We start from the raw sequence: 26,368 nt of genomic DNA, 5'->3' as shown, positions 1-26,368 counted from the left end.
GGAGAGGAAGTGCCTTTGTGAATGAAAACTCATGGTCACAGGGCAACCAATTTCTCCACCAAGAGTTGAGGACCTACTGCTTCAACGATGGCCATCTGGAACATTGTACCACCAACAGCTTAGGACTTAGTCCTCCCAGGGAGTGCATAATGGGGAGGGTGGACACAGACTGGTTCGCTGACAGGAGTTTGATCACTGGAATCCAGGTTTCAGGCTGGAATTCTTTTTTATAATGGAGCATCAAGTGTGGCTCATGCACATCTCCAGAGGACTGCACTGATGAGAAAACAATTTACTCTGACAAAAGACACTTAGAAAGAGGAAATACTACTTTCCTTTAAGATGCTGTCTTGGGTTGATGTATATAATTACAACTGTTATTGACTTGTAATGTCCATATTAAGGACCCCTTTCATACATGGTATAAAAGACACTGGTTAACAGGAATTCCAAATCCAATTGATAGCAAAATTCTGTAGCTAGACCTACTGAATGCAGACAATACATTAATTCGGCATCCCAATAGGGACTCAATCTTTCATTCAGTTCTTCCTCTTGTCATTCCTCAACTCCTCGGTTTAACAAATCATGAACCTCATTGGTACTGCAGAAAGTGGACAAGTCTAGGAAATGGAAACAGGCCAAAAGTCTAGAACCAGCCTTTTAGTCATGCAGCATGCTGCAAGTGTTTAGGGAAAAGGAATAAATGAAAGAGTGTGACGGGTGGGGTTAACAGCAAGAACATGCGTGGTGGCACATAGCAAAGAGAGGAGGAAGGTTGCCTGTAAAGTTAGTGCATCCCACAATAAGTCAATGTACTGACCCTTCCTGGACAAATAAGAATTCACTGGGAGTGTGTGTAGTTAAATTCAGACACTGGTTGTCCAGAGACATGGAGGATATCGGGCTTGCTCTATGTAGGAGAAGATCTTTCCTGATTTATTGAACAGTACTGAATCACATGAAAACCTGAAGGCCCAAAAACTGGGCGATGAGTTAGCATCTAAATGAATCCCCGTACCTAGAATTACTTCTGCTTTATACAGTAAACCGACCAAAGGGTCTTCCTCTGACAAAGATGCCAGTTTACCAAAGATTGAGGTGTTAGCTGTGGTGGTTTTCTGGGGAGGTCAATAATAAAAGGAATAATGCACCATTCATACCATCACAGAACAAACACCTTTGGAACTGACCACTCCCTGCCACAGAACCACTCTTGTTAACCAATCCTATTAAAATAGCCAACTTTAAAAAGAAACCCTTTTTCATAGGATGTGAGCATTGCGGGGCCAGGCCAGTATTACCCATCCCTAATTGACCTTGAGAAGGAGCCACTTCTTGAACTGCTGCAGTCCATGTGGCTCACAGCGCTATTAGGGGGTGATTTCCAGGATTTTGACCCAGCGGCAGTAAAGGAACAATGCTATATTCCCAAGTCAGAATGGTGAGTGGCTTGGTGGGGGGAACTCGCAGGTGATGGTGTTCCCACGTATCTGCTGCCCTTGTTTGACAACAAACTGGAGCGGAATGATACTGCTAACACACTGGACTGCTGATAAAAGCTGGTTTGAGAAACAGGAGGGTCCATCTCCTCACTGAGTGAAGATTAATGGAGAACGAACAATGAAGGTGGGTTTGCTAAGCTCGGAGTTCTAATGAAATTCCATGGCTCTATTTTCCTCTGCTGCCCGAGCTGCTGAACTTCTGGGTTTTAATTTTGGGTCTAATCTTTATTATCTCAGTTCAGAAATTAAAAAAAAAATCACTCGGTGACTAAAGGCAATGAAATTGTGGCCCAATGGAAGTCACTGTCTTCGATGGTGGGGGTGGAGAGGAGGGGTTTTGAGAAATTGGCTCAGTTGTGGAGGCCAGGTGGCTAGAATAAAGTAGTGATGTTTTTATTTGGTCTGAACACTACGTCAGATCTTGTGGAAGATTCAAACGCTAGAATCATACCCTGATCCAAGTGGGAATGACAGGGCAGGAGTCGATAGCCGATAAGCCTGTCCAGGATGGGTCGTGAAGTTGACTGAGAGGCGAAGGAGTGTGGAGTCCTGGAGGGGGAATAGTTTGCACCATTCCTCAATAGCTTTAGCTTTTTGCTATTTCTGTGCCGAGATCACTATCCTTTAACAGCTGCAGCTGCGTATAGATACAGCCAAACGCATGTTGTAAAGGAACAAACCCAGCACGGTACGGTAGCACAGTGGTTAGCACTGCTGCTTCACAGCTCCGGGGTCCTGGGTTCGATTCTCGGCTCAGGTCATTGCCTGTGTGGAGTTTGCACATTCTCCTCATGTCTGTGTGGGCTTCCTCTGGGTGCTCCAGTTTCCTCCCACAGTCCAAAGATATGCAGGTTAGGTTGATTGGCCATGCTAAAATTGCCCCTTAGTGTCCGGGGTAGTGGAGGTTAGAGGGATTAATGGGTATAATATGTAGGGATATGGGGGTAGGGCCTGGGTGGGATTGTGTTCGGTGCAGACTTGATGGGCCGAATGGCCTCTTTCTGCATTGTAGGGTTCTGTGTCTAAACCCAACACAGGTGAGCGTGGACTGACACGGACTAAATCCAACATCATGTAGCTTTTCCAGTCCCGCCAAGCAGGCATCCTTAGGCACTGCACCATGTGTCCACCAACCTCATTTCACTGGCTGTGGCAGAAGTAGTTTGACTGTGTTATCAGTCAAAGGGCAGGAACACAGCCCACCCTCTATAGATTGCGTATCAATAACAGTGTTCAGCAGCTCAGGTGTTGCACAAAGCTCAGCAACACAAACTAGGAAGGTATCCACTGTAAAGGTAACTCATCTCAGTTGGGTTGGCAACAGAACGTGCTATAAATTGGCCTCAGCATCCTCCCTGGGTTAGAGAGGTGATAAAGTAGCTGGAGGCGGTTCCAGCTGGATGTAGTGTGTCGCACGAGAGTTGGACAAGCACAGGAGTGAGCTTCATTTCGGCACGCTCTGTGGTGCTTGCTGTTGATAGTCTGCTGCTTCAGGATGCCCAGAGTGTGTTCCTGCCCAAGGAATAATGAAGCCAGTAGGTACAGTACATAGAGGAGAATGGATACGGGTTAGTGAAACAAAGAATACGAGCTAGTAATTACAACGGATACTGGACGCTCGAACCAAAAAAAGAAAGTGCTGGAAAATCTCAGCAGGTCTGCCAGTGTCTGTGGACAGAGAACAGAGCTGACGTTTCGAGTCTGGATGACCCTTCGTCAGAGCTAAAGAGAACTGGAAATAGGATGAGATTCATACTGCTGTCGGGGGACAGGGGGAAAGTGCAGTAGGGGCTGAATAGAGCGCCAGTGAAAGGTGGAAGCCAGGGAGAGACGGACAAAGATGTCATGGACAAAAAGACAAAAGGGAACGTTAATGGTGGTGATCATGGCTAAGAATAGCGCTAACAGCGGCCATTAAAAGATCAAAATGTGTTACTAGCAGAACAAAGGTAAGCAACGTGACAAAGGACAACTCGGCACAGGTGACAGATGGTCCGAGGGGGTCGGGGCGGATGGAGGGGAGGCGGTAATAAGGGGAAAGAAAGATGAAAAGGGGGATAAAAAGGAGTGGAAAAGTTGAAATAAACTGATAAAAAAAGGGGTGAAAGTGGAGGTGAGAGTTCACAGTCCGAAGTTGCTGAACTCTATGCAGCCCCCATCCCGACTCCCACGATAGTATAAACTCCTCCTATTTCCACTTCTCTTTAGCTCTGACCCAGCTTTCACCCAGACTCAAACGTTAGCTCTGTTCTGTCTCCACAGATGCTGCCAGACCCGCTGAGAATGCCAGCATTTTCTGTTTTTGTGAAGGAGGAGGGATGTGAGCAAGGCACAACTTTTTTGGCAAAGAGACAGGGTGCCTTCTGATCTTCTCCACTCCAGGTAAATCCAAAGATGCAGCTCATTGCGATTTGGCTCCCCCTAGCAACCACTCACATTAATGTTTCAGAGCGGGAGTCAGCATCACTTCCTGATCCGTTTTTCAAACTTCATTCTTGGGGTAAGGGTGACACTGACCAGAATGTATTTACTGCCCATCTCTAGCTGCCCTCGGGAAGGTGGTGGTGAGATGTGGCCTTGAACCATTGCATTCTGTGTGGTGTACACCCACAAGGCTGTTAGAAGGGAAGTTCTAATTACTAACCAAGCTGAGGGGAGAAAAGGACTAACTTCTCCTGGAGTAGACATGGTAAAGATTATTTCCGAAGTCTACCAACAACTGCTTGCTGCAAAATGTCAACAATGTGTCCTGGGACTCCACTTTATTCTTCGAATCCACATCCTACCCAATCTCCATTCACAACTAAGGGATCTTCATTAAATGGAGAACCCGCTTGATCGACTCTTGACAATGAGTTCAGCTTCCCTGATTAGAGACAGGAAAGGGATTTGGCGCCATCCGTCAAAAATCTCCAGGACTGGCAGCAGGAGTGTGTGAACTGTGGCAACGTTGCTGTGTTAGAAACTGAAGGTACAGTAAGAAGTCTCACAACACCAGGTTAAAGTCCAACAGGCTTCTTTGGAATCACGAGCTTTCGCAGCACTGCTCCTTCATCAAGCGAGTCATCACCCTCATCTTTATCCTCATCACCTGATGAAGGAGCAGTGCTCTGAGAGCTCGTGATTCCAAATAGACCTGTTGGACTTTAACCTGGTGTTGCGAGACTTTTTACTGTGCTCACCCCAATCCATTGCCGGCATCTCCACTTCAAGCTGATGGCAGAACGTGAGTTGATGGGATTCTGGCTTCTCTCTCTCCACCGTGACCCACGACTCCCCCCATTCTACCACGATCCCACTTTCCAACTGCACTGGTAATGCCGAGCGACAGCCCCAAGAAGCAAGAACTACCTCCCAGCAGAAGGTTGACTGAGATATTTCTAAACTGCTGGTGAGGCAAAAAAATCGGATTTTTGAATGTAGGTGTAGGGAGGACCACTGCGTGTCCTACAAGACAATCAGACGACATTCTTAATGAGAACACAAGAACTCTTCGATCCGCCCAACTGTGGAGCTCAAATTCAGAAGCATCTTGTCAAATCAAACTGGGCTTGCCTTGGCCTCAGGAAGATGGGGAATAAAATTGTTTCGGATTGGAAGAAGAAGAATGGACATCATGCATTAGAAAAATTTGGAATGAATCGACAATCCACTCTGTTGGGCCCTGATCCTTAAGGACTGCCTCACTTCTTAAACTGCTGGCAATTTCATCAAAAAATGCAGGAAACAGTTTTTAAACTAATATAACAGAAGTAAACCACTAGACTATTAAACTATGGCAACTCCTCTTTAAACTGCAGTCCCTTACCATTCTTCCTTTGATAACCTTACTTCCGGAATTAATCTCACTCATTTTGCTCACTTCCCATCTCTTTTTTATTCACTAATGGGATATGGGCCTCACTGGCTAGACCAGCATTCATAGCCCTTCCTTAATTGCCCTCAAGGTGGTGAGCTGCCTTCTTGAACCTGCTGCGGTCCATGAGGTGTAGGTACACCCACTGTGCTATTAGGCTGGGAGTTCCAGGATTTTGACCCAGTGACAGTGAAGTAATGGCAACATATTTCCAGGTCAGGATGTTGAGTGTCTTGGACAGGAACCTCCAGATTAACATGATCACGAACTTGGAAGGAATAAGGATCCCTGGTGAATTCCTGCAAGACATGTTGTCGATGTTACGCACTGTTGCCACTGTGTAGTCAGTGGCGGAGAGTGTGAATGTTTTCTGTGGATGGGGTGGCAGTCAAATTGGCTGCTTTATCTTGGATGACAGAAGCTTAGAAACTAGAAGGAGTAGGCCATTCAGTCCTTCGAACCTGCTCCACCATTCATTTTGATCATGGCTGATCATCAAATTTAATATCCTCGTCTTATCTTCCCCTCATATCTCTTGAAGCGTTTAGCCCCAAGAGCTATACCTAATTCCTTCTTGAAATCTCACACTGTTTTGGCCTCAGCTACTTTCTGTGGTAGTGAATGCCACACATTTACCACCCTCTGGGTGAAGAAATTTCTCCTCAGCTCAGTCCTAAAAGGCTTATCCCTAATCCTCAAATTATGACCCCTTTGTTCTGGGCTCCCCCACCATAGGGAACGTCCTTTCTGAATCTCTAATCCTGTTGAGTTTCTTCAGTATTGTTGGAGCAGCGCTCATCCAGTCAAATGGACAGTATTCCATCACCCTTCTGACTACTGCCTTTTGGCTGGTTGACAGGCTTTGGGGAGTTAGGAGATAAGATACTCACCGTGGGATTCCCAGTCTCCGACTTGCTCTGGTAGCCACAGTAATTATATGGCTAGCCCAGTCCAGGTTCTGGTCAATGGTAACCACCCATTATGTTGACAGTGGGTAAAATCAGCAATGGTAACACAATTGAATATCAAACATAGAAAATAGTAGCAGGAGTAGGCCCTTTGAGCCTGCATTTTCTTTTCATTTTCTAGTGTTGGGGAGACAGAAGCAGATTCCAAACTGGGGCAATAGTTAGATCTTCTCTTGTTGGGGTGATGGGCATTGCTTGTCACTTGTGTGGCATGAATGTGGCTTTCCACCTGTCAACCCAAGTCTTGATGTTGTCCAGGGATTAGAAATGGAACTACTTCTGCAATGCATTGTGTTCTCACACAGTGAGTGACTTTTTCCATGAACTTTCTTTTAGGTGGCCGAGTTTGTACGCTAAGGTTGTTCCCCCATCCCCTGTCTGACTTCCTCTATCAGAAGGAAGAAATGTGCCTTGTCTAGAGTGCCCACTACTGAATTAGGTCACCCCTCACCTCCTTCAGGGACCTAGCAAAGATATCAGATGTTGCATTGCGAGACAGAAGCAATCTCTCAGTTAATTCATTTCACCATAGAATAACAAGAGTGTGTGTCCCTAGTGGACCAGCTAAATCGGGAAGTCAGCCTTGTACAAGACTCCAAAGCAATTTCAACAGATGCAACTGAGTGGAGGAAAGACCTACCGCGGAGGAAGGAAGTGGAGCTAGATTGCAGGGAGGAAGTGGCACGTTAGGGAGCCTATAGAAGCAGAAATCGCACAGAGAGGAGGGGGTTTAGTTAATAAGCAGGGGAAGCTGGTTAGTTTGCAATTTCACTGCACGCTGCCACAAAGCCAAAATAAAAAACACAGTCACCCCATAATTAGCGAGAGAGAGAGAGAGAGAAGCAGAGGGCTGAACCTCAGGGTAACACCGTTCTGATAACACCAGGGGAAGTTCAGTGAAAAAGCAACTTGCAAAGTTGGCCACACCTGGGGTGAGCCGCTGTCTTTGTTAGACTCCAGCACGCAAGGATTTTAAAAGGAAGTTCTTAGCTGCAAGTCTGTCACAGTTCACTGAACAGGAGCGGGATCACATTTCTTTTGCTCATCTTTGGTAAAGTGTATCGGCCCAGCTGGGGGATTGTTGCTTCACTTTAGTGTGAGGTTTTCCTGGCTGTGAGGAGGGTGAGATTTCTTCAGTCTGATTGGGAAGCCAACAATAAAGTGACAATGTATTTTCCCAAATTCCCTGAACCGTCAACCTTCCCAGAACCAGGAGGTTATGGATCAACACTGATCTCTATTTGTTTAGAGCAGGTGTTAGGGACATTCAGTGGCAGTAACATACCACTCACAAAAATGCATAAATGTCCCTTTTTGAATCATATTTGGCGTGCTGTCTTAATGTGGAATTTATTCAGTGTGAGATTGGATCTGCGGTCTATTGGTTCATTACAGCTGGGCCAGGTTATTAAATGCATTTTTAGAATTGCAGTATAAACAGGCCATTCGGTCCACGTGATTTATGCTTGAAACAAGTCCCCGTCTCACCCTGCTTCATGTCACTCTGTCAGTGTATATTCCTATCTGCTTATCCAGCATTCCTGTAAACCCACATATGCTATTCAACATCATTACTCCTTGAGTTAGCGAGTTTCACATTTCACTCTCTGGGTAGAAAAGATACACGTTTATTGGAGTTATCCACGACTTAATGGCCCCCAACTTTCATTCTCTTTTACTAGTGGAGCTATCTTCTCTACATTTAATTACCCCATCAAACCCCAAGGATTTTAAAAATCTCTTTATTAGGTCATCCCCTTGGCCTTCTCTTTCCAAGAGAAGCCTGGGATCAAACCCGTGCAGAGTCCTCCCTCTTCCTACCCAAGGACTGAAGAGAAGGAATCAGGCTTTACCACATTGCTAATCTTAAACCAATGGACAATAACGATGGGCGCAGTTTCTTGATGAGTGAAATGGTGAGTGCGGCTCTGTGCTGGGACAGGCTGAGAAAAATTAGCTTTGTACTAGATTGGTTCCTTCACCAAGGTGTTAGCAGCAAGGTTGCCAACCCTGGCCTGCAGTCTCCAGGAATCTGCGCTAGGACCCCAACTGTTCACATTACATACTAATAATTTGGAAGAGGGAACTGGATGTACTATCTCCAACTTTGTAGATGAAACAAACTTAGATGGAAGGGTGAGCCGTGAGAAGGATGCAGAGATACTTCAGCGTGATTTGGACAGGCTGAATGTGTGAGCATCTGCATGGCAAATGCAATATAGTGTGGATAAATGTGAGGTTATCCACTTCAGTAGCAATAATAGGAAGATAGATTATTACTTAAATGGGTATAAATTGAGAGAGGTACAAACTCAATGAGACCTTGGGTCCTTGTGCATCAGACACTGAAAGTAAGCACGCAGATAGAGGAGGCAGAAAATAAGGCAAATGCCACGTTGGCCTTCATAGTGAGATGATTTGAGTATAGGGATAGAGACATTTTGCTGTAATTGTATAGGGCGTTGGTGAGGCCACATCTGGAGTACTGTATGCAGTTCTGGTCTCCTTATCTGGGGAAGGATGTCCTTGCTATAGAGGGAGTACAGCAAAGGTTTACTAGGCTGATCCTGGGGTGGCAGCTCTGTCATTTGAGGAGAGACTAAGTTGGTTAAAATTATATTCACTGGAGTTTAGAAAAGTGAGAAAGGAAGTCATAGAAATTTATAAAATTCTAACAGGGTTAGAATTCAGAAAGAATGTTCCCAATGGTGGGGGAGTCCAGAACTAGGTGTCATAGTTTGAGGATAAGGGGCAAACCTTTTAAAACTGAGGTGAGGAGAAATTTCTTCATCCAGCAGGTGGTGAATGTGTGGAATTCACTCCCACAGCAAATAGTTGAGGCAAAATCATTGTCTGATTTCAAGAAGAAATTGAATATAGATCTTGGGGCTAAAGAGACCAAGGGATACTGGGGGGGGGGGGAAGGAACAGACAAAATCAGGATATTGAATTTGATGATCGGTCTTCATCAAGATGAATAGCAGAGCAGGCTCGGAGGGCCAAATGGCCTACTCTTGCTTCTAGTTTCTATGAATCAAAGATCAATTTCCAGGTCACTACTGTGTGCAACCCTGGAGAAAAATCATTGGAACATTAAAAAATATTGTTTTTTTTTAATGTGACACTTTCTTGAGCTTTTCTGTTTACCAGATATAAAAATATCGAAAACGGGAGAAAAGGGCTGGGAAGTTTAAGATCATTCAAAGGGGCTTTGAGCCTTTTTGCTTTGTTGCAAAGGAAAAGGCAGAATGTGACACAGATGGATGTAAGCATTAAAATAAGCAAAATACTGCGGATGCTGGAATCCGAAACAAAAACAGAGACACTGGAAAAACTCTCAGATGCTGCCAGACCAGCTGGGTTTTTCCAATACGCTCTGTTTTTGTGGAAAGCTTGGATAAGTTGGCTGATTTTAGTGGCTGGAGTGTGGGGTCAAGTCTTGCAATGAAACTTCCAGGGATACATTTAATCATCACTGGCGACCTTGGTTGGCAGCTTACAGCTTAGGGGCAGCACGGTGGCACAGTGGTTAGCACTGCTGCCTCGCAGCGCCAGGGACTCGATTCCTGCTTGGGTCACTGTCTGCGTGGAGTCTGCACATTCTCCCCGTTTCTGCATGGGTTTCCTCCAGGTGCTTGGGTTTCCTCCCACAGTCTGAAAGACGTGCTGGTTAGGTGCATTGACCTGAACAGGTGCTGGGGTGTGGCGACTAGGGGAATTTCACAATAACTTCATTACAGTGTTAATAATGTAAGCTTTACTTGTGACTAATAAATAAACTTTACTGATACCCATGGAGGTGTATCCCAGAGTGACCTGACAGTCTAAGGGTGGGATCAGAGAAAGGAGGCTCTTCCCGACTGCTAACAAAACATCAAGTTTCAACAGAATGAGTGAGATCTGTTGCAAATGTGGCATCGCTATTTGGCTACCATGGAAAGTTCAGCCTTCTCTTCAGCAGGGTGGCCAGTGAAAAGTGCACAGATTGCTGGTGAGTTGACATTATTATTACAACATTTCTTTGCCTCAGGAGAATGCTGCAAAGTTCTCCACTTTACCAGCCAGCTGACAGCAAATTTGCAAAAGATTTGGACAAGTGCGCCACACTAAATTACACTCGTCCATTCAGGAATATAAGTACTCTTTTAATATTCAATTGCCACACATTCTTTTCCACACGGTGAGAGAGTGAGATAGCCCACAGGTCTATATAGATCTTCTGACTGACCTACCTAAGTTAGTTCTAGAATATCCTACACATCGTTATGCTGTTTTTGGAGGAACCCTAAAAGGATTCAAAGGGCTTTTTAGAGAAAACTAATTACTCTAGCTATAACGGTTTATGAAATGAGGGTGTGAAAGTCTTCAATGTGTAGACAGCGCACTGCTGGACGTGGTAACAGTGTAAATGTGACCCCCTCCCTAACTGAAGTGCCCAGTTTGAATTTGAACAAAGCTGGGCAGTTAACTGTTCCATGTTGTACTCTCCATCAGCACTCTCTCTTTCTTCATGCAGTATAAATTGTTGTTCCCCCTCCTTAGTGTTGGGCAAGCTATCCTGATGAGTGCAAGATGAAAAACTTTGATGGCACGTTATTTTTTGTTTAGTAATTGCTGAAGTGTGGGGAAAAACGGGATTTGGATTTGGTGTTATCAGAACTCGTGTGCTTCTGCTGTTCAGCCTCTGTCAGCAGCCAATCACAAGGCCAAAGCAGAGAAGCGCATACCTTCAGCTTGGACTGAATCTCACGAGCTTTCCTTCGGGCAAGAACCTGCATATGACTAGACACCTGCAGGAAAGAGCAAAGGGGAAGAAAAAGAAAAGCCTGTAACCATGGAGGTGAACGTCCCCCGGATTCATGCCGGTTGCACGTACCTTGATGCTTGCTTGGTATTCCCGCACTTTCTTCCTGGCTAACACCTGTATGTGACTAGACACCTATGTCAACGAGATAATTTAAAAGACAAAAAACACAAATGAACGACGATGCTTCTGTCACGAGTGTACACAGTGCTTACATTTATTAATTAGTTAGTTGGTTAGTTAGGGCATGCAGAGCCAGGCCTCCCGTCACACACCTCCCTCTTTCCCCAACCCTTCTCAAGCTCGCTTACAAACTCTATAACTGCAAACAGCCATGCAACCGACAGCCACGTTGCTTCCCGGCAGGCAACATTCCTTCATCCTTTTGTTCTCAAAGCCAGTGTCAGCACTTATTGACATCGGTAAGCAGCAATGAGCCTTCTCAGTTCCCACAGGGCTGCTCCAGGAACTCTTCACTAACAACTGATGCGTGGCGGTCAGTCAGGCGTGCGGTGTGGCTCACCTACACGTGCCAGCAGCTACATAGATTCATGCGCTGTGGCCTCTCCCTTTGCAGGCAAAAGGAACATGTCCGGATGTTGCACCCTTTTTAAATGAACAACGGGGAGGTGATGGCCTCGTGGTATTATCACTGGACTATTAATCCACAAACTCAGCTAATGTTCTGGGGATCCAGGTTCGAATCCCGTTAGGGCAAATGGTGGAATTTGAATTCACTAAAGATACATCTGGAATTAAGAATCTACTGATCACCAAGACACCATTGTCGACTGTTGTAAAAACCCATCTGGTTCTCTCATGTCCTTTGGGGAAGGAAATCTGCTGTTCTTGCCCGGTCTGGCCTACATATGACTCCAGACCCACAGCAATGTAGTTGACTCTTAACTGCCCTTGAATAAGAACAAAGCAATCTGGTACATTCGCCATGGCAATATCTCAACCTGCGTTCTCTTGCCAACCAATCGGCACTCTCTTCCCATGCAGTATAAATTGTTGTTCCCTTTGAGTTTTGCTCTTCTTGTGAATCTGACCTGATGAGTGCGAGTCGAAAAGCTTCGACAGCATGTTTCTTTGTTCAGCAATATTCAACTTCACTTAAGTCCACTAATCACAGCTTGATGGTTTTGACCCAGTGGGATCTTTCTTCACCAAATAAGTCTTGCACATACTAGGATCACTCAAAAGGTCACCAAAGCTTATCATAATTCAATGGAGCCCTCCTGCACCCAGTGTTTTGAGATATTGTCCCACATGCATTGCCAGCCTTCATAAAACAGCAACATTTTGTAGCAATGTGTCGTTTAGTCAGTATACAGTGGGGAAAGAGATCGTTCGGCCCACTGTATCTGTGCTGGCTCTTTGAAAGTGGTATCCACTCAGTCTCATTCCCTTTCCCCATTGCCCTATGATGTTTTTATATTCAAATACACAAACTATCTCGACGCTGTAAAGAATTATTTTCTCTCTTCCGCCACCCCAGTCCCGCGCAGTAAAACACTGAGATGCTTGCTGGATAATAAGGAGGGATTTGAACTTGTTAGGAAAACGGTTAAGACAGGAGTAGGGCCACAAACAAAGTGTTATTTCCTTGGCAATTTAACCTCTCCGATAACAGGAACCTCTCAACAATCCTATCTTCCAGGCCTTAAACAGATCCAAATTGTTTAATTTTACATACTGGATACTGCTGTTTTCTAGGGTAGGAGTAGTTGAGAACTTTAGATTGCTGCTGTCACAGCAGGTTCTCGATAAGTGATTCCCACTGCTCACGACTAAGGAGATCTACAACCTTTGGCTGCCCAGTCAGCAGGGGCTGTGTGTGAGCAGGATGTTTCCAGCCAGCGTGCCCTCTGCGTCCCACTCACCGCCCGGAGTGTTCAATCAATCAGGGAAATCAGCCTTCGCATCCTTGCTGTTTAAAGCTTTTTTTCTATCAGTGTCACAAGTAGGCTTACATTAACACTGCAATGAAGTTACTGTGAAAATCCCCGGGTCGCCACACTCTTGACGCCTGTTTGGGTCCACTCAGGAGAAGGTTAGCGTGGCCAATGCACCTAACCTGTACATCTTCCAGACTGAGAGAAGAAACCGGAGCACCCGGAGGAAACCCACGCAGACACGGGGAGAATGTGCAGACTCGAAACGGTCACCTGAGACTGGAATCAAACCCGGGTCCCTGGCACCCTGAGGCAGTAGTGCCAGCCACTGCGCTACCGTGCATCCCCTGCCACCTGACTTCAGTTTTACTAGGGTTCCTCGATGCCACACTCAGTTACTGCTGCCCTGATGTCAAGGGCAATCACACATCTCACCTCAGGAATTCCTCCAGTTTACAATAAGCCAGTATCAGCAAACTGGTTAGCATTGTTGCTTCACAGCACCAGTGCAGAAGGAAGCCATTTGAGCCTGCACTGACAATATTCCACCCAGGCTCTATCCCTATAACCCCATGTATTTACCCTACTAATCCCCCTGGCACTAAGGGGCAATATAGCACAACCAATGCACCTAACCGGCACATCTTTGGACTGTGGAAGGAAACCAGAGCACCTGGAGGAAACCCACAAAGGCACGGGGAGAATGTACAGACTTGACACAGTTGCCTGAGGCCAGAATCAAACCCGGGTCCCTGGCGCTGCGAGGCAGCAGTGATAACCACCGTGCCACTCTATTTCTGTTCAATTCTAGCCTCGAGTGACTGTGTGAAGCTTGTGTGTTCTCCCTGTGTCTGCATGGGGTTGCTCCAGATGCTCCCGTTCCCTCCCACACTCCAAAGATGTGTAGATTAGATGGATTGGCAATGCCAAATTGCCCCTCAGTGACCCAAGATATGTAGGGTTTGGGGGATTAGCCATGGTAAATGTGCCATGGGGATAGGGCAGAGGGGAGGGCCTGGGTGTAATACTCTTTCGAAGAGTCAGTGCAGTCTCTTTCTGTCCTGTAGAAATTCTGTTGTTCTGGAGATGAGTGACCCAGGCAGAACCCAATCTGAGCATTATTGATCAGGTTATTGCGCTGCTTGACAGCGCTGTCGATTGCCCCATCCGCCATGTTGCTGATGGGACAATGGTTAGATGGATTGGACCAGGATTCTTCCACAACTGTCTCTACTGTAGCTGGGCCAAGGGTGAAACTGCTTCTGGAGCACAAGTCTTCAATACTATTGCTCAAAAGTTGTCAGGATCCAACGTGTTTGAAACATCCAGTGCCTTCACGATGTCATGCGGAGTGTATCGAATTGGCAGAAGAATGACATTTGACGCTGGGACCTCAGGATGAGATGACAACTCGGCACTTCTGGCTGGATACTGTTGCAAATGCTTCAGCCTTAACCTTTGCTCTGTTGTGTGCTGGACTCCCTCATTTTCGAGGCGGGGGATGTTTTTGGAGCTTCCTCCAAAGGAGGAGGTTTAGTTGCTTAATTGCCCATCATTCACAATTGAATGTGCCAAGAGTGCAGGGCTTAGATCTGACCCATTTGTTGTAGGTTCATTTATATTGGTTTCTCACATGTTGCTTCGGCTGTTTAGCACATATTAGTTCTGTGTTGTAGCTTTGACCAAGTTGACACCTCATTGCCAGGTATTGAGGGTAGCTCCTTTGGCTTGAAGATAATGGTAGAGTGGGGGACATATGATTCACTGACTCTGACTATGTCAGGCTAATGTGTAGAACAGCTCTCCTGATTTTGGTAAAACCTCCACACCTAACCCAGAGATTTAGTTGTGTTGTCTCACCTGGGAGATGAAGCTGCGAATTTAGCCTCACCCACTATGGGCAGCACGGTGGCACAATGCTTGGCACTGCTGCCTCAACAGCACCAGGGATCCAGGTCCGCTTCCCGGCTTGGGTCACAGTCTGTGTGGAGACTGCACATTCTCCCCATGTCTGCGTGGGTTTCCTCTGGGTGCTCCAGTTTCCTTCCATACTCCAAAGAGGTGTGGATTAGGTGGATTGGCCATGATAAATTGCCCCTTAATGTCAGGGGGACTGGCTAGGGTAAATGCATGGGGATAGGTCCTGGGTGGAATCGTGGTTATAAGAAATAGGAGCAGGAGTAGGCCATCTAGCCCTTCGAGCCTGCCCCGCCATTCAATAAGATCATGGCTGATCTGAAGTGGATCAGTTCCGCTTTCCCGCTTTCTCTCCATAACCCTTAATTCCGTTGTCTATCAGAAACCTATCTACCCGTGACTTAAATATATTTAGCGAGGTAGCCTCCACCACTTCAATGGGCAGAGAATTCCAGAGATTCACCACCCTTTGAGTGAAGAAGTTCCTCTTCAACTCTGATCTAGACTGCACCCGCCCTTATCTTGAGGCTGTGCCCTCTGGTCCTACTGTCCTTTCTAAGCGGGAAGAATCTCTCTACCTTGGTGCAGGCTTGATGAGCTGAATGACCCCATTCTGCACTGTAGGATTCTATATGTAAGACAAAGTTCTTTTTTTTAAAACAATTCAAAGCTGCCAAAGCTTGACTTGGTCAATCTGTGGAATTCTATACATCTTTTTAGAGGGAGCCTATCGGCCAGGGTCTGTTGGTGCCGATTTGTTTTAAGTCTGAACCATCTGCTAATAACTGTTGCTCCTCGATGGCGAGGCACCAAGTGACATGGGCAGATTTGTTATTCAGTGCACTGATCCCTCTGCTTTCTATCTCCCTTGCCAGCTGTGGTCATTGGAATGAGGACAGAAGCTTCATTCATCGTCTTCCAGTTGGATTCCAAATCCAAAAGGTGCGAAGAGTTATTCCACTCGGCTGCCTGACTGCTCATCATCTGGGGATTTTTACAAAATTCCAGCTATAGGGAGCAGGACATCCCACACAGTCTGCCCCTTCAGGACAGGAAGGAAAATAACTAGAGCGAATAAAATAGAACCGGAGCCTAGGCAAAATGTCTGTCTATTTGAAAAATATTTCTCAGACAAGAGCGGCTTTGCTGCGATTTGGCAGTTATCAATCTTACTTTCCCTGGAATAAAATAAAAAGAGGCCATTCAGCCCTCGAGTCTGTTCTATTCCATTAGCTCATGGCTAATCCGTGCCTTAACTTCATCTACCTCGCCTTGTTTCGTAACCCTTTGTGTGACAATGATCAAGCAATGTCATTTTGCAGATTTCGGCTGTCTCACAGCTTTACAAAAGAAGAAAGAAAATTACAGCACAGGAACAGGCCCTTCGGCCCTCCAAGCCTGTACTGACCATGCAGCCCGACTGAACTAAAGGCCCTACTCTTCTGAAGTCTATAACCCTCTATTTCCATCCTATTCATGTATTTGTCAAGACGCCCCTTAAAATTCACTATTATATCTGCTTCCACTACCTCCCCTGGCAGCGAGTTCCAGGCACTCACCACCCTCTGTGTAAAAAAACTTGCCTCGTATATCTCCTTTAAATCTTGCCCCTCGCACCTTAACCTTATACCGCCTAGCAAATGACTCTTCCACCCTGGGAAAATGCTTCTGACTATCCACTCTGTCCATGCCTCTCATAATCTTGTAGACTTCTATCAGATCGCCCCTCAACCTCTGTTGTTCCAGTGAGAACAAACCAAGTTTTTCCCATCTCTCCTCATAGCTCACAATCCTATAGGCAGAATGTCCCAGGTTTCCATGAGCCTGTGAAGAAATACTTCCTGACATCACTCCTGAATGGCTTAGCTCGAATTTTGAAGTCTAGACCACCTCGCTCTGAACTGCCTCTCCCTCAGCTAATTATTCCTCACTATCTAGCGAATTAAGAACATAAGAACATAAGAAATAGGAGCAGGAGTAGGCCATCTAGCCCTTCGAGCCTGCCCCGCCATTCAATAAGAGCATGGCTGATCTGTCGCTGCTCAGTTTCACTTTCCCGCTTTCTCCCCATAACCCTTAATCCCCTCTCTTATCAAAAACCCATCAACCCGCGTCTTAAAAATATTTAGCGAGGCAGCCTCCACCACTTCAACGGGCAGAGAATTCCAGAGATTCACCACCCTTTGAGTGAAGAAGTTCCTCCTCAACTCCGTTCTAAACCGCCCCCCTTTTATCTTGAGGCTGTGCCCCCTAGTCCTATTGTCTTTTTTGAGCGGGAAGAGTCTCTCCACCTCTATCCTATCCATCCCATTCATCATCTTATTAAATTCTTTAAATTCTTTAAATTAAAGAATTAAATTCTTTAAAACGGCAGCAAATTGAGTGGTTAGACTGGACGTACACCTGTGTGTGATTGGTAGATACGTGGTCCAACTAAAGTCATTTGGCCTTAAACTGTAACTATCACTCTGAACGTACCCTTAATACCGCACCCCCCTTGTAATCACTGCTTCTCTGTCTGTTTTCTCAATCCCACTCAGGCCCTATCCCTGTAACCCCATACATTTACCCTAGCTGGTCCCCCGACACTAAGGAGCAATTTAGAACGGCCAATCCACCTAACCCGCACATCTTTGGACTGTGGGAGGAAACCGGAGCACCTGGAGGAAACCCACGCAGACACGGGGAGAATGTGCAAATTCCACACAGACAGTGACCCGAGCCAGGAATCGAACCTGGGTCCCTGGCGCTGTGAGGCAGCAATGTTAACCACTGTGCCAACCAACCGTTCACAGGCTTAAAGGAAGTGTAGGAATTGCAAAGTTACCAGCAGTGGGCATTCTTGGGTTGAGGTGACAGAGGAGCTTTATGGGATTTGACTTCTCAACGCTGGCACCGGCTGCTTGAATTGGAGAGTAATTTTCACCTTTATAACCCTAGAGAGGAGATGGTGGCATGTCACTGGACTAGTAATGCAGAGGCTTGGGCTAATGCTCTGGGGGCAAGGGTTCAAATCCCACCAGGGCAGCTGGTGGAATTTAAATTCGATTGATAAATCTAGAATTGAAAGCTAGTTTCAGTAATAACCCAAGTATTATCATCGATTGTTGTAAAGGCCCATTGGCTTACTAGTTTCCTTTAGGGAAGGGAATCTGCCGTCCTTACCCGGTCTGGCCAACATGTGACTGGAGAGCCACAGCAGTGTAGCTGACTGAACTCTGAAGTGGGCAATCCAAGGGCAACTTGGGATGGGCAATGATGCTGCTTTGCCAGGGACTGCCACATCTCATGAAAGTAAAAAATACACAACCCCATTCCCAATAAAATATAAATCCCATACTCTCTGTGAGTTCCTGAAGGGGCTACAGGAGTAAAGATTCACGCCTAAGCTTTCCTAACTGAACAGGTTCCCAAGAATATTATCCCAAGGCAAGGTAGAAAATTTAGCCAATCGCTCCTAGCCCACCTGATCCACCTCAGAATAATTAACTATTAAAGGATGACACTTCTCTCCTTTAGGAATTACATTTCAGCGTTTGCTCCTCTGACCTCAACACAGTGCCTCTGCTTCTCGGTACACACCACGCTGCCCATTGCCCAATCACCATGCCAGCCTCAAAGCAGCAGCAGCCACATTTCAGCACAAGCCACCTCCCCTTTTTTGCCCCAAAGCGAAGCTTCCCCGTCCAGCTTTACCTGCTTCCTTGTGCGTGTTTTGCCAGTCCGTAGCTTGATGTATCTCGCTATCAACTCATTGCGGCCTATCAGAATCAGAAAAGAACAAAATGACATCAAATCCTTAAATCTTCTCCATTTTCATCAAAGGCAAATATAACAAAAGCAGCAGAAACAAAATGGCTCAACACAATAACCCCACGTCCCACCGTCAAAATGGCAGAGACAATCCAGGGAGACGGGTGTCAGGTTGACCAGGATTCCCAGTTTTGGGTTAGTACCCAGTGATTGGTGTTGGACAGTGCCAAGGTTGGGGGGTAGGACTGTATTGTGCTTGGCAGTGAGGGTACCCTTCTCCATTTCCCAAAAGGAGACCGACCCTCACTGTCCCGACAACCAGGATCAGGTACATTTAATGGCCGTAGCCCTTTTAGAGCTTTTAAAATTTATTTTACTCGTGTCACAAATCGGCTTACATTAACACTGCAACAAAGTCACTGTGAAAATCCCCTAGTCGCCACACACCAGCACCTGTTTGCATACACCGAGGGAGAATTTAGCATGGCCACCTAACCAGCATGTCTTTTGGAGTGTGCGAGCAAACCGGAGCATCTAGAGGAAACCCACACAGACACGGGGAGAATGTGCAGACTCCAGTGACCCAAGCCAGGAATCAAACCTGGGTCCCTGGCACCAGGAGGCAGCAGTGCCAACCACCGTTCCGTCCATATGCAGTTAACTAGCATGTCTTCGCAGAGCACTACCATCCATCTTCCTGGATCCCCTGAAATATTGGGATTAAGACGCATCTCAGTGAGAATCTCCATACAATCCCAAGTTGCTTGGGTTTAATCTGGTTAAAGATCTGTCACCAGTGGCACACGTTTTCTCTTAACAAAAAAGAAATCTGTATCCGACAGTCGCATTGGTTCTGGAAAAACTGCTGACTCTGAAAGACAGCCGAGAATAAAAACAACAAGAGCTGGATTTGTAACTTCCAGTCCTAAAACTGCAGGATATTAGAGAAATTCAAAATGTGCAACAATTAACAAATCCGAAGGGCTGGGAGTTTCCAGTCTGGCATCGTTTTGGGCAGGACTGGAATGTTTAGAGAGCAGCTCTCCAAATTTTCCCCCATGACAGTGCCAGCCAACATCTTTGGAAGAGGAAATCGAGTCTAAGAGGAAAAGAAACTAATGGATTTATGTCTGACATATTAATAGAAGCTGTTTTAATCAAAAACAGGGGTCACGGTGGCAAACGTGGGTCCAGTTGGAAGAGATTTGGATTTAGATGAATTTTCTGCAGAGTTGTATGTTATTGTCACCTCTCACAGATCAGATACTTTCAAAATTACAGCAAGGATTTTGGTTTTGGTACAGGAGGATCAGTGGCTGGGATTTTGGTTAACAATGCCAATGTTTCTCTCACCGCAGCCTAGCAATGAACAGAGGCATCCGTGGCAGGAGTTTCTAGCTAGTGAGGAAAAGGGAAGTGGTAAGATCCAAACCCCATTCTCTGCTGGCGTTGGGAGGCTCTGCACTTTGCCAGTTACAGTCAGTCCGTGCGGGACAGAGTGTCAAATGGTCAGAATCTGAAGTAAACCCAAGAAAGCTCTTCTCACCCCAAGTATCTTGGAGACAAGTCAATTGGACTCCCAGGTGATGTGTAACAGCTACTCCCTTCTCAGTTCTAGAAGACTGGCTGGTGTGTTATTATTACAGCTTTGTCTCCTGTTAACGTGCTGTTTGCTGCATGCCACCCTCGCTCCTGTACGCACGTATCTGTACACTCGCTCCTGTACACGTGTACCCATGCACTCGCTCCTGTACACGCTCATCTGTGTGCTCAGTCCTGTACAGGGTGAGTGGGATAAATTGAACATTCATCACAGCACAGGAGCTGTCATTTGAGAGCAGAAGCAGCCAGTGCTGGAACAGTCACTGGTTTGGCCTCCTGACAGGGATTACTAGTCTAAACACTGCATCCTGCCCAATCAAACAGCGGTTAGCTAAACCGATATTGAACTGATTCAGCTTCTCAGCTCAAATATTCTCTACAGGTGTCAGCCGTGACGCATTCTGTAACGTTACTGACCCTGATTTCACAGGATCAAGTTCCACTCCAGTGAGCACATGGTCGGGACTGACACTCCCAGCGCAATGCTGAGGGGCACCTACTGCCAAAGGTGCCTTCTTTCACACAAAGCACCAAACTAAAGGCCTACCTGTCCCCACTGGTGGACGTAATTGATGATGTGGAGATGCCGGCATTGGACTGGGGTAAACACAGTAAGAAGTCTCTCAAGTCTGTGGGATGTAAAAGATCCCATGGCATTATCTTGAACCATGGAATCTCACAGCACAGATGGAGACCTCCTTCTGTGCTGTGGGATTCTATGTCAGTGAGACCACTGGCTCATTGAGCCTGCACCAGCAACAATCCCACCCAGGCCCTATCCCTGTAACATCAAAACACTTACCCTAAACGTCACACTAAACCAGTCCTTTCTGCACTGTTTATTTATTAATGCCACAAGTAGGCTTATATTAACACTGCAATGAAGTTACTTGAAAATCCCTTACTCGCCACACTCCAGCACCTGTTTGGGTACACTGAGGGACAATTTATCATGGTCAATAAGCCTAACCTGCACATCTTTGTGGGAGGAAATCAGAGCACTCAGAGAAAACCCACACAGATACGGGGAGAACATGCAATCTCCGCACAGACAGTCCACTGAGGCCGAGATTGAACCGGGGTCCCTGGTGCTGTAAGGCACCATTGCTAAGCACTGTGTGTTCTTCCCGATGCCCTGACCAACATCACGGGTGGTACAGTGATTAGTACTGCTTTCTCAGAGGACTAGGGACCTGGGTTCGATTCCCGACTTGGGTCACTGTCTGTGTGGAGTTTGCACGTTTTTCCCTGTGTCTGTGTGGGTTTCCTCCCGGTGCTCCAGTTTCCTCCCACAGTCCAAAGATGTGTCTGGACGAAGAAAATCGTTTCCAATTGGCTGAGGTACAATGACTCAGGGGACACAGATTTAAGGTTACGGCTGAGAGTTGCGGTGGTGTTGGACGGGGAGGCTGGATGTAGAAGCTGATGATTAATGATTCCAGGAGGAAATTGGATAGACATTTGAGGGCTATGTGAATAGAACCAGAGAAGTGAGAGTGTCTGCATTTACTGAAGCTAGCACTGACTCAATGGGCTCAATGGCCTTCTTCTGTGCTATAAATGACTTTATGACTTTAATGACTGATCTGCTCCTCTATTTTGAGTTTTGAAGGACAGTAGTGACTGCTTCACTGCTGGGACTTGCTGATTTGCCAGGGCACACTCTACACATGAACAGAACATAAAGATGGTCATGCAGACACAGCCAATAAAACAACTGGTTTGCGGTTGTGTAAAAGCAAGGTGAGCTTGCAGGGGATCACGGCTGGATTTCCAGGGGCTTTCCGATCATTGATCTCACTAGTTATTTGTGGGAGTTTGCAGTGCTGCTGCTGTGTTTTTCTATAAATTCTATGTGGGGGGAAGAGCAAGTGCTGCAAGTTTTGGAGTGGTGTTTTGAAGCCACAGATTCCTGGCACTGATCGAGTGTGCAGAGTCAATATATCCACCTGTATCCTACATGTGACCCACACCTAGAAGGAATACGAAGCACATATCACCAGGCCCTGCCTGCCAGGGGCACTCATACCAATGCCATGTCTACACTCAACAGTTGGCAATTCAGCTCGTGCAACTAAAAGGCCTGTTTATTATTATTTTTAAATCTAGTTTTTATTTACCTTCAGGGAGGATAGGCAGCAAAGTGGGTGTGACTTGAACCACAGGCCGCTGTCACACTGGAGCCTGTGGTCCTGACCACACTTGCATGGTGGATTGACCACTCCAGAAACATAAACAGGCACAAGAAACAGTGCATTCCTGAACGTCGCCAACTTGATGGACATCGAGGCCAATCCCAGCTTTTCATTTATTGAGGGGAGCCAAAGAGCCTGAAAATAATAACAGCAGCGGTGGGCAGCACGGTGGCACAGTGGTTAGCACTGCCGCCTCACAGCGCCAGGGACCTGGGTTCAATTCCCGGCTTGGGTCACCGTCTGTGTGGAGTCTGCACACTCTCCCTGTGTCTGCGTGGGTTTCCTCCGGGTGCTCCAGTTTCCTCTCACAGTCCAAAAGACGTGCTGGTTAGGGTGCATTGGCCAGGCTAAATTCTCCCTCAGTGTACCCGAACAGGCACCAGAGTGTGGCGACTAGGGGATTTTCACAGTAACTTCATTGCAGTGTTAATGTAAGCCTATTTGTGATACTAGTAAATAAATAGTGCAGAAAGGACTGGCTCAGCGTGACATTTAGGCTAAGCGTTTTGTTTTTATCCAGTAACTTGTATTAAGACATTTCTGAGAGACACCAAGAGATGCTCACCACACAACAATTGCTTCAAGCAAACAGACTGCATGGTGGAGATGAGTACGGTAGCCATTTTACACAAAGCAAGATCTCACAAGCTGCAGCAAGGTGAAAGCCAAGAGTTTTTTTTGGTTGGGGCGGGGGTGATTCTGGTTGAAAAATGTTACCAGCACACAAATGGAAGAATGAATATGCATTTATATAGCGACTTTCACAACCTCCTACATCCCAAAGCCCTTTACAGCCAATGAGATACCTCTACAGCGTAGTCAGCTTTGTAAACGAACAGGAGCGCTGCAGCCAATTTGTGCAAATTCCCAAAGCAAGAATGAGGTAAATCTCATCTGCTGTTGGTCGATGGATGGATGTTGGGGAGACACGAGGGAGAACTCACCAATTCCCCTTCAAAATCACACCACCCAACTGAAGGCAGATAATTCCGTTTGACATCTCACCCAAAAAGACAAGATTCCATCAGTACTGCAGTAAAAAGTGTCAGCCAGAAGGCTCTGAAATGGGACATGAACCATAAAACCTCTAACTCAGCGCCATCCACTGAGCCACAATTGACACCTGATGCAATGGCATCACCAGCATCAGAATTTTTTTTTTAATTCATTCATGGGACAAGGGCATCGCTGGCTTGCCAACACTTATTGCCCATTCCCCAGTTGCCCTTGAACTGAGTGGCTTGCTGGGCCATTTCGGAGGGCAGTTGAGAGTCAACCACATTGCTATAGGTCTGAAGTCACATGTAGGCCAGACAAGGTAAGGAAGGAAGATTTCCTTCCCTATTAGTGAACCAGATGGGTTTTTTTGACAAGTGACAATGGTCAACAGATTCTTAGTTTCAGATTTTTTAAAAATTGAATTCAAATACCACCATCTGCTGTGGCAGGATTTAAACCCAGGTCCCCAGGATATTAGTTGAGTTTTTGGGCTAATAGTATAGCGATAATACCACTAGACCATCACCTCCCCTCAGAAAATGTGAACTCTGTTGTTTGTTTAGTGTACAGTGTTCTGTAATTGTGTGTACTGGCAAGGAACTGTACCATATCAGTCCAGAAAAGTTGGGAGTTTAAACCCTGGATTCTGCTGCATCAGGAGGTCTCACCCAGGGAGAGCTGTATTCTTATGAGAAATGGTTTGTGTCCTTGTGACTAACTTACCTCACTGTGACCATAATTCCCGATTAGGGAGCTGCCTGATATTGCGTGTCTGATAATTAAAATGGCGACTAGACTTTGCACTCACAGAACATGCTGATGCTGGCAGCGTCATCACTCAGATGGGGCGCATCCAGGGAAGGGGTATGTGCAAGCTCAGAAAAGCTTGAGTCGCGTACAGCACAGTTACAATTTATGGAGTGTGCGCTGCTGTGATTGTTCATCAGATTCCACGTTCACACACAAACATTTCCAAATTCCTCTCGCACTGAAAAGTAAACCACAATTAACCTCAGCCTGACAATCTGTGTCGAGGCGCACATTCCTGTGATCTCTCATACATCGCTGCTAATTGAAAACAGGCTCCAAAAGGTCCCACACTGACACTCTCCAATCTTACACCAAACTCTCTGTCCTTTCAAATTAATAAATCTTTCCTCCAGCTGTAAAATACAAACTAAAGTTGGCTGGTGCTAGCCTGTCCTCTCTCGAGTCTTGTCTACAGCTGTAAGGAAGGGTCACCGCTTCCCGCACAGCCTGGCTATAAATTTACACTCTCTGCACCATGAGTTACCCCAAGCAGATTCTTTCCCGCAATCCGAAGAGTGCACCCTGTTCCGTCAGAGGGATTGAGAAATTGCTGCGTGGAAAATAAACCAAGGCCCCCCATGACGTTTGCTTCCCACCATTCTGGCAGCTTCCCGGATAAGGAACCTTGCACATTAATCACAGCAACCCCACTACAAATGAAACACACGGAATGCTGGAACAACTCAGCAGGGCTGGCAGAGTCCGTAGGGAGAGAGAAACAGAGTTAACGGTCTGCGTCTGTTTGGTTCTTCACCGACATTGAGAGGGAGGGAGAATCTGTTAGTTACAGATTGCAACAAGAGTGTAGTAATCTTAAGAGCAGGTGATAGATGATGAGATGTAGGGAAGAGGAAGGAGTGTTTTTGCATCAAGACAATATCGTATGGGATATTAAAAAAGAGTTGAGATGGAGGAGAAAGATCACAATCTTTTACAAATCATACATTGTTGTCTCAATGCAAAATCACTCTTTTCCCCTTTTCCTGGTCATCTGTCTCTTGTTCTACAAAGAACAAAAACAGCCCGGGAAACAGGCCCTTCGGCCCAACGAGCCCGTGCCGCCATTTTAACATTACCAGTTCTCCCTCCACCCATGACCCTTATCTATGCTTATGGCATTCCACATTGAGGGAAAACTAATTTAGGGACAATTTATTACCTCCAGTCAGCCTAATAGCATATCTTTGGGGAGTGGGAGGAAACTGGAGCACCCGGAGAAAACCCATGCTAGCACGGGGAGAATGCGCAAACTCCCACAGACACCGGCCCAAATCCATGCGTCTGCACAGCCAACAGTGATAGTCACTGAGCTGTTGTGTTGCCCAGCATCTGGTCCAGTTTAAGCACACACTAACGACATGAAGCACTAGGCCAATCTCGAACATCCAACAGCAAAGTTGGCTACTTTTTGTTGCAATTTCTCTCTTAATATCCAACACGTTTCTCCCTCTCTAGTTCTGAAGAAGAGCCAAATGGGTTTGAATTGTTAACTCTTGTTTCTCTCCCTTCAGATGCTGCCAGATCTGCTGAATTTTTCCAGCATTCTCTCTTTTTTTTAGATGCCAGCGTCCACAATACTTTGCTTTTTAAACTGGAAACTAATTTACAACGGACCCAAATACGACATGAGGAAAACCGCAGTGTGGCGAGCTTCAAGGACCGTAAGTCCAGATTCAATTATTCCATCAAGAAAATGTTGAAGTAATGATGTGAAGATGGGCATATGTCCTAAACTATTACATTCAAAAGGAAACCTAATTTGCATCAGAATTAATCAATACCATTTGCTGTAATTATCTTCTATGATCATAGAAGTAGAGTCTACAGTACCACCATTCGACCCATCAGGCCTGCGCCAGCAACAATCCCACCGAGGTCCTATCCCTGTAACCGCACATATTTACCCTCCTAATCCCCCTGACACTAAGGGGCAATTTATCACAGCCAATAAACCTAACCCGTGCATCTTTTGGATTGTGGGAGGAAACACACGCAGACACGGGGAGAACATACAGGCTCCACAGACAGTGACCAAGGCCAGACTTGAACCTGGGCCCCTGG

The 26,368-nt window shown here is 46.2% G+C and overlaps 1 protein-coding gene across 4 annotated transcripts in view; it reads right to left on the bottom strand.

The window, feature by feature from the left end:
- Nucleotides 1–26,368, bottom strand: part of LOC145357084 (transcriptional enhancer factor TEF-5-like) — a 165,363-nt gene that overhangs the window by 66,897 nt on the left and 72,098 nt on the right. For 3 of the 4 annotated variants that reach the window (XM_080210183.1, XM_080210185.1, XM_080210186.1), the window contains exons 2-3: nt 18,645–18,709; nt 11,057–11,119 (exon numbers count right to left, since the gene is read on the bottom strand). In XM_080210183.1, the coding sequence (XP_080066309.1) occupies nt 11,057–11,119; nt 18,645–18,709 (128 nt within the window). Of the gene's footprint in view, nt 1–11,056; nt 11,120–11,205; nt 11,269–18,644; nt 18,710–26,368 lie in introns of all 4 variants that reach the window. The other variant, XM_080210182.1, reaches the window with a different exon arrangement.

This window comes from Carcharhinus amblyrhynchos, chromosome 22 (genome assembly GCF_965287045.1).
Source record: "Carcharhinus amblyrhynchos chromosome 22, sCarAmb.v2.hapA, whole genome shotgun sequence".
Classification (NCBI taxonomy): Eukaryota; Metazoa; Chordata; class Chondrichthyes; order Carcharhiniformes; family Carcharhinidae; genus Carcharhinus; species Carcharhinus amblyrhynchos.
This window is presented reverse-complemented; position numbering and strand designations above follow the sequence as displayed.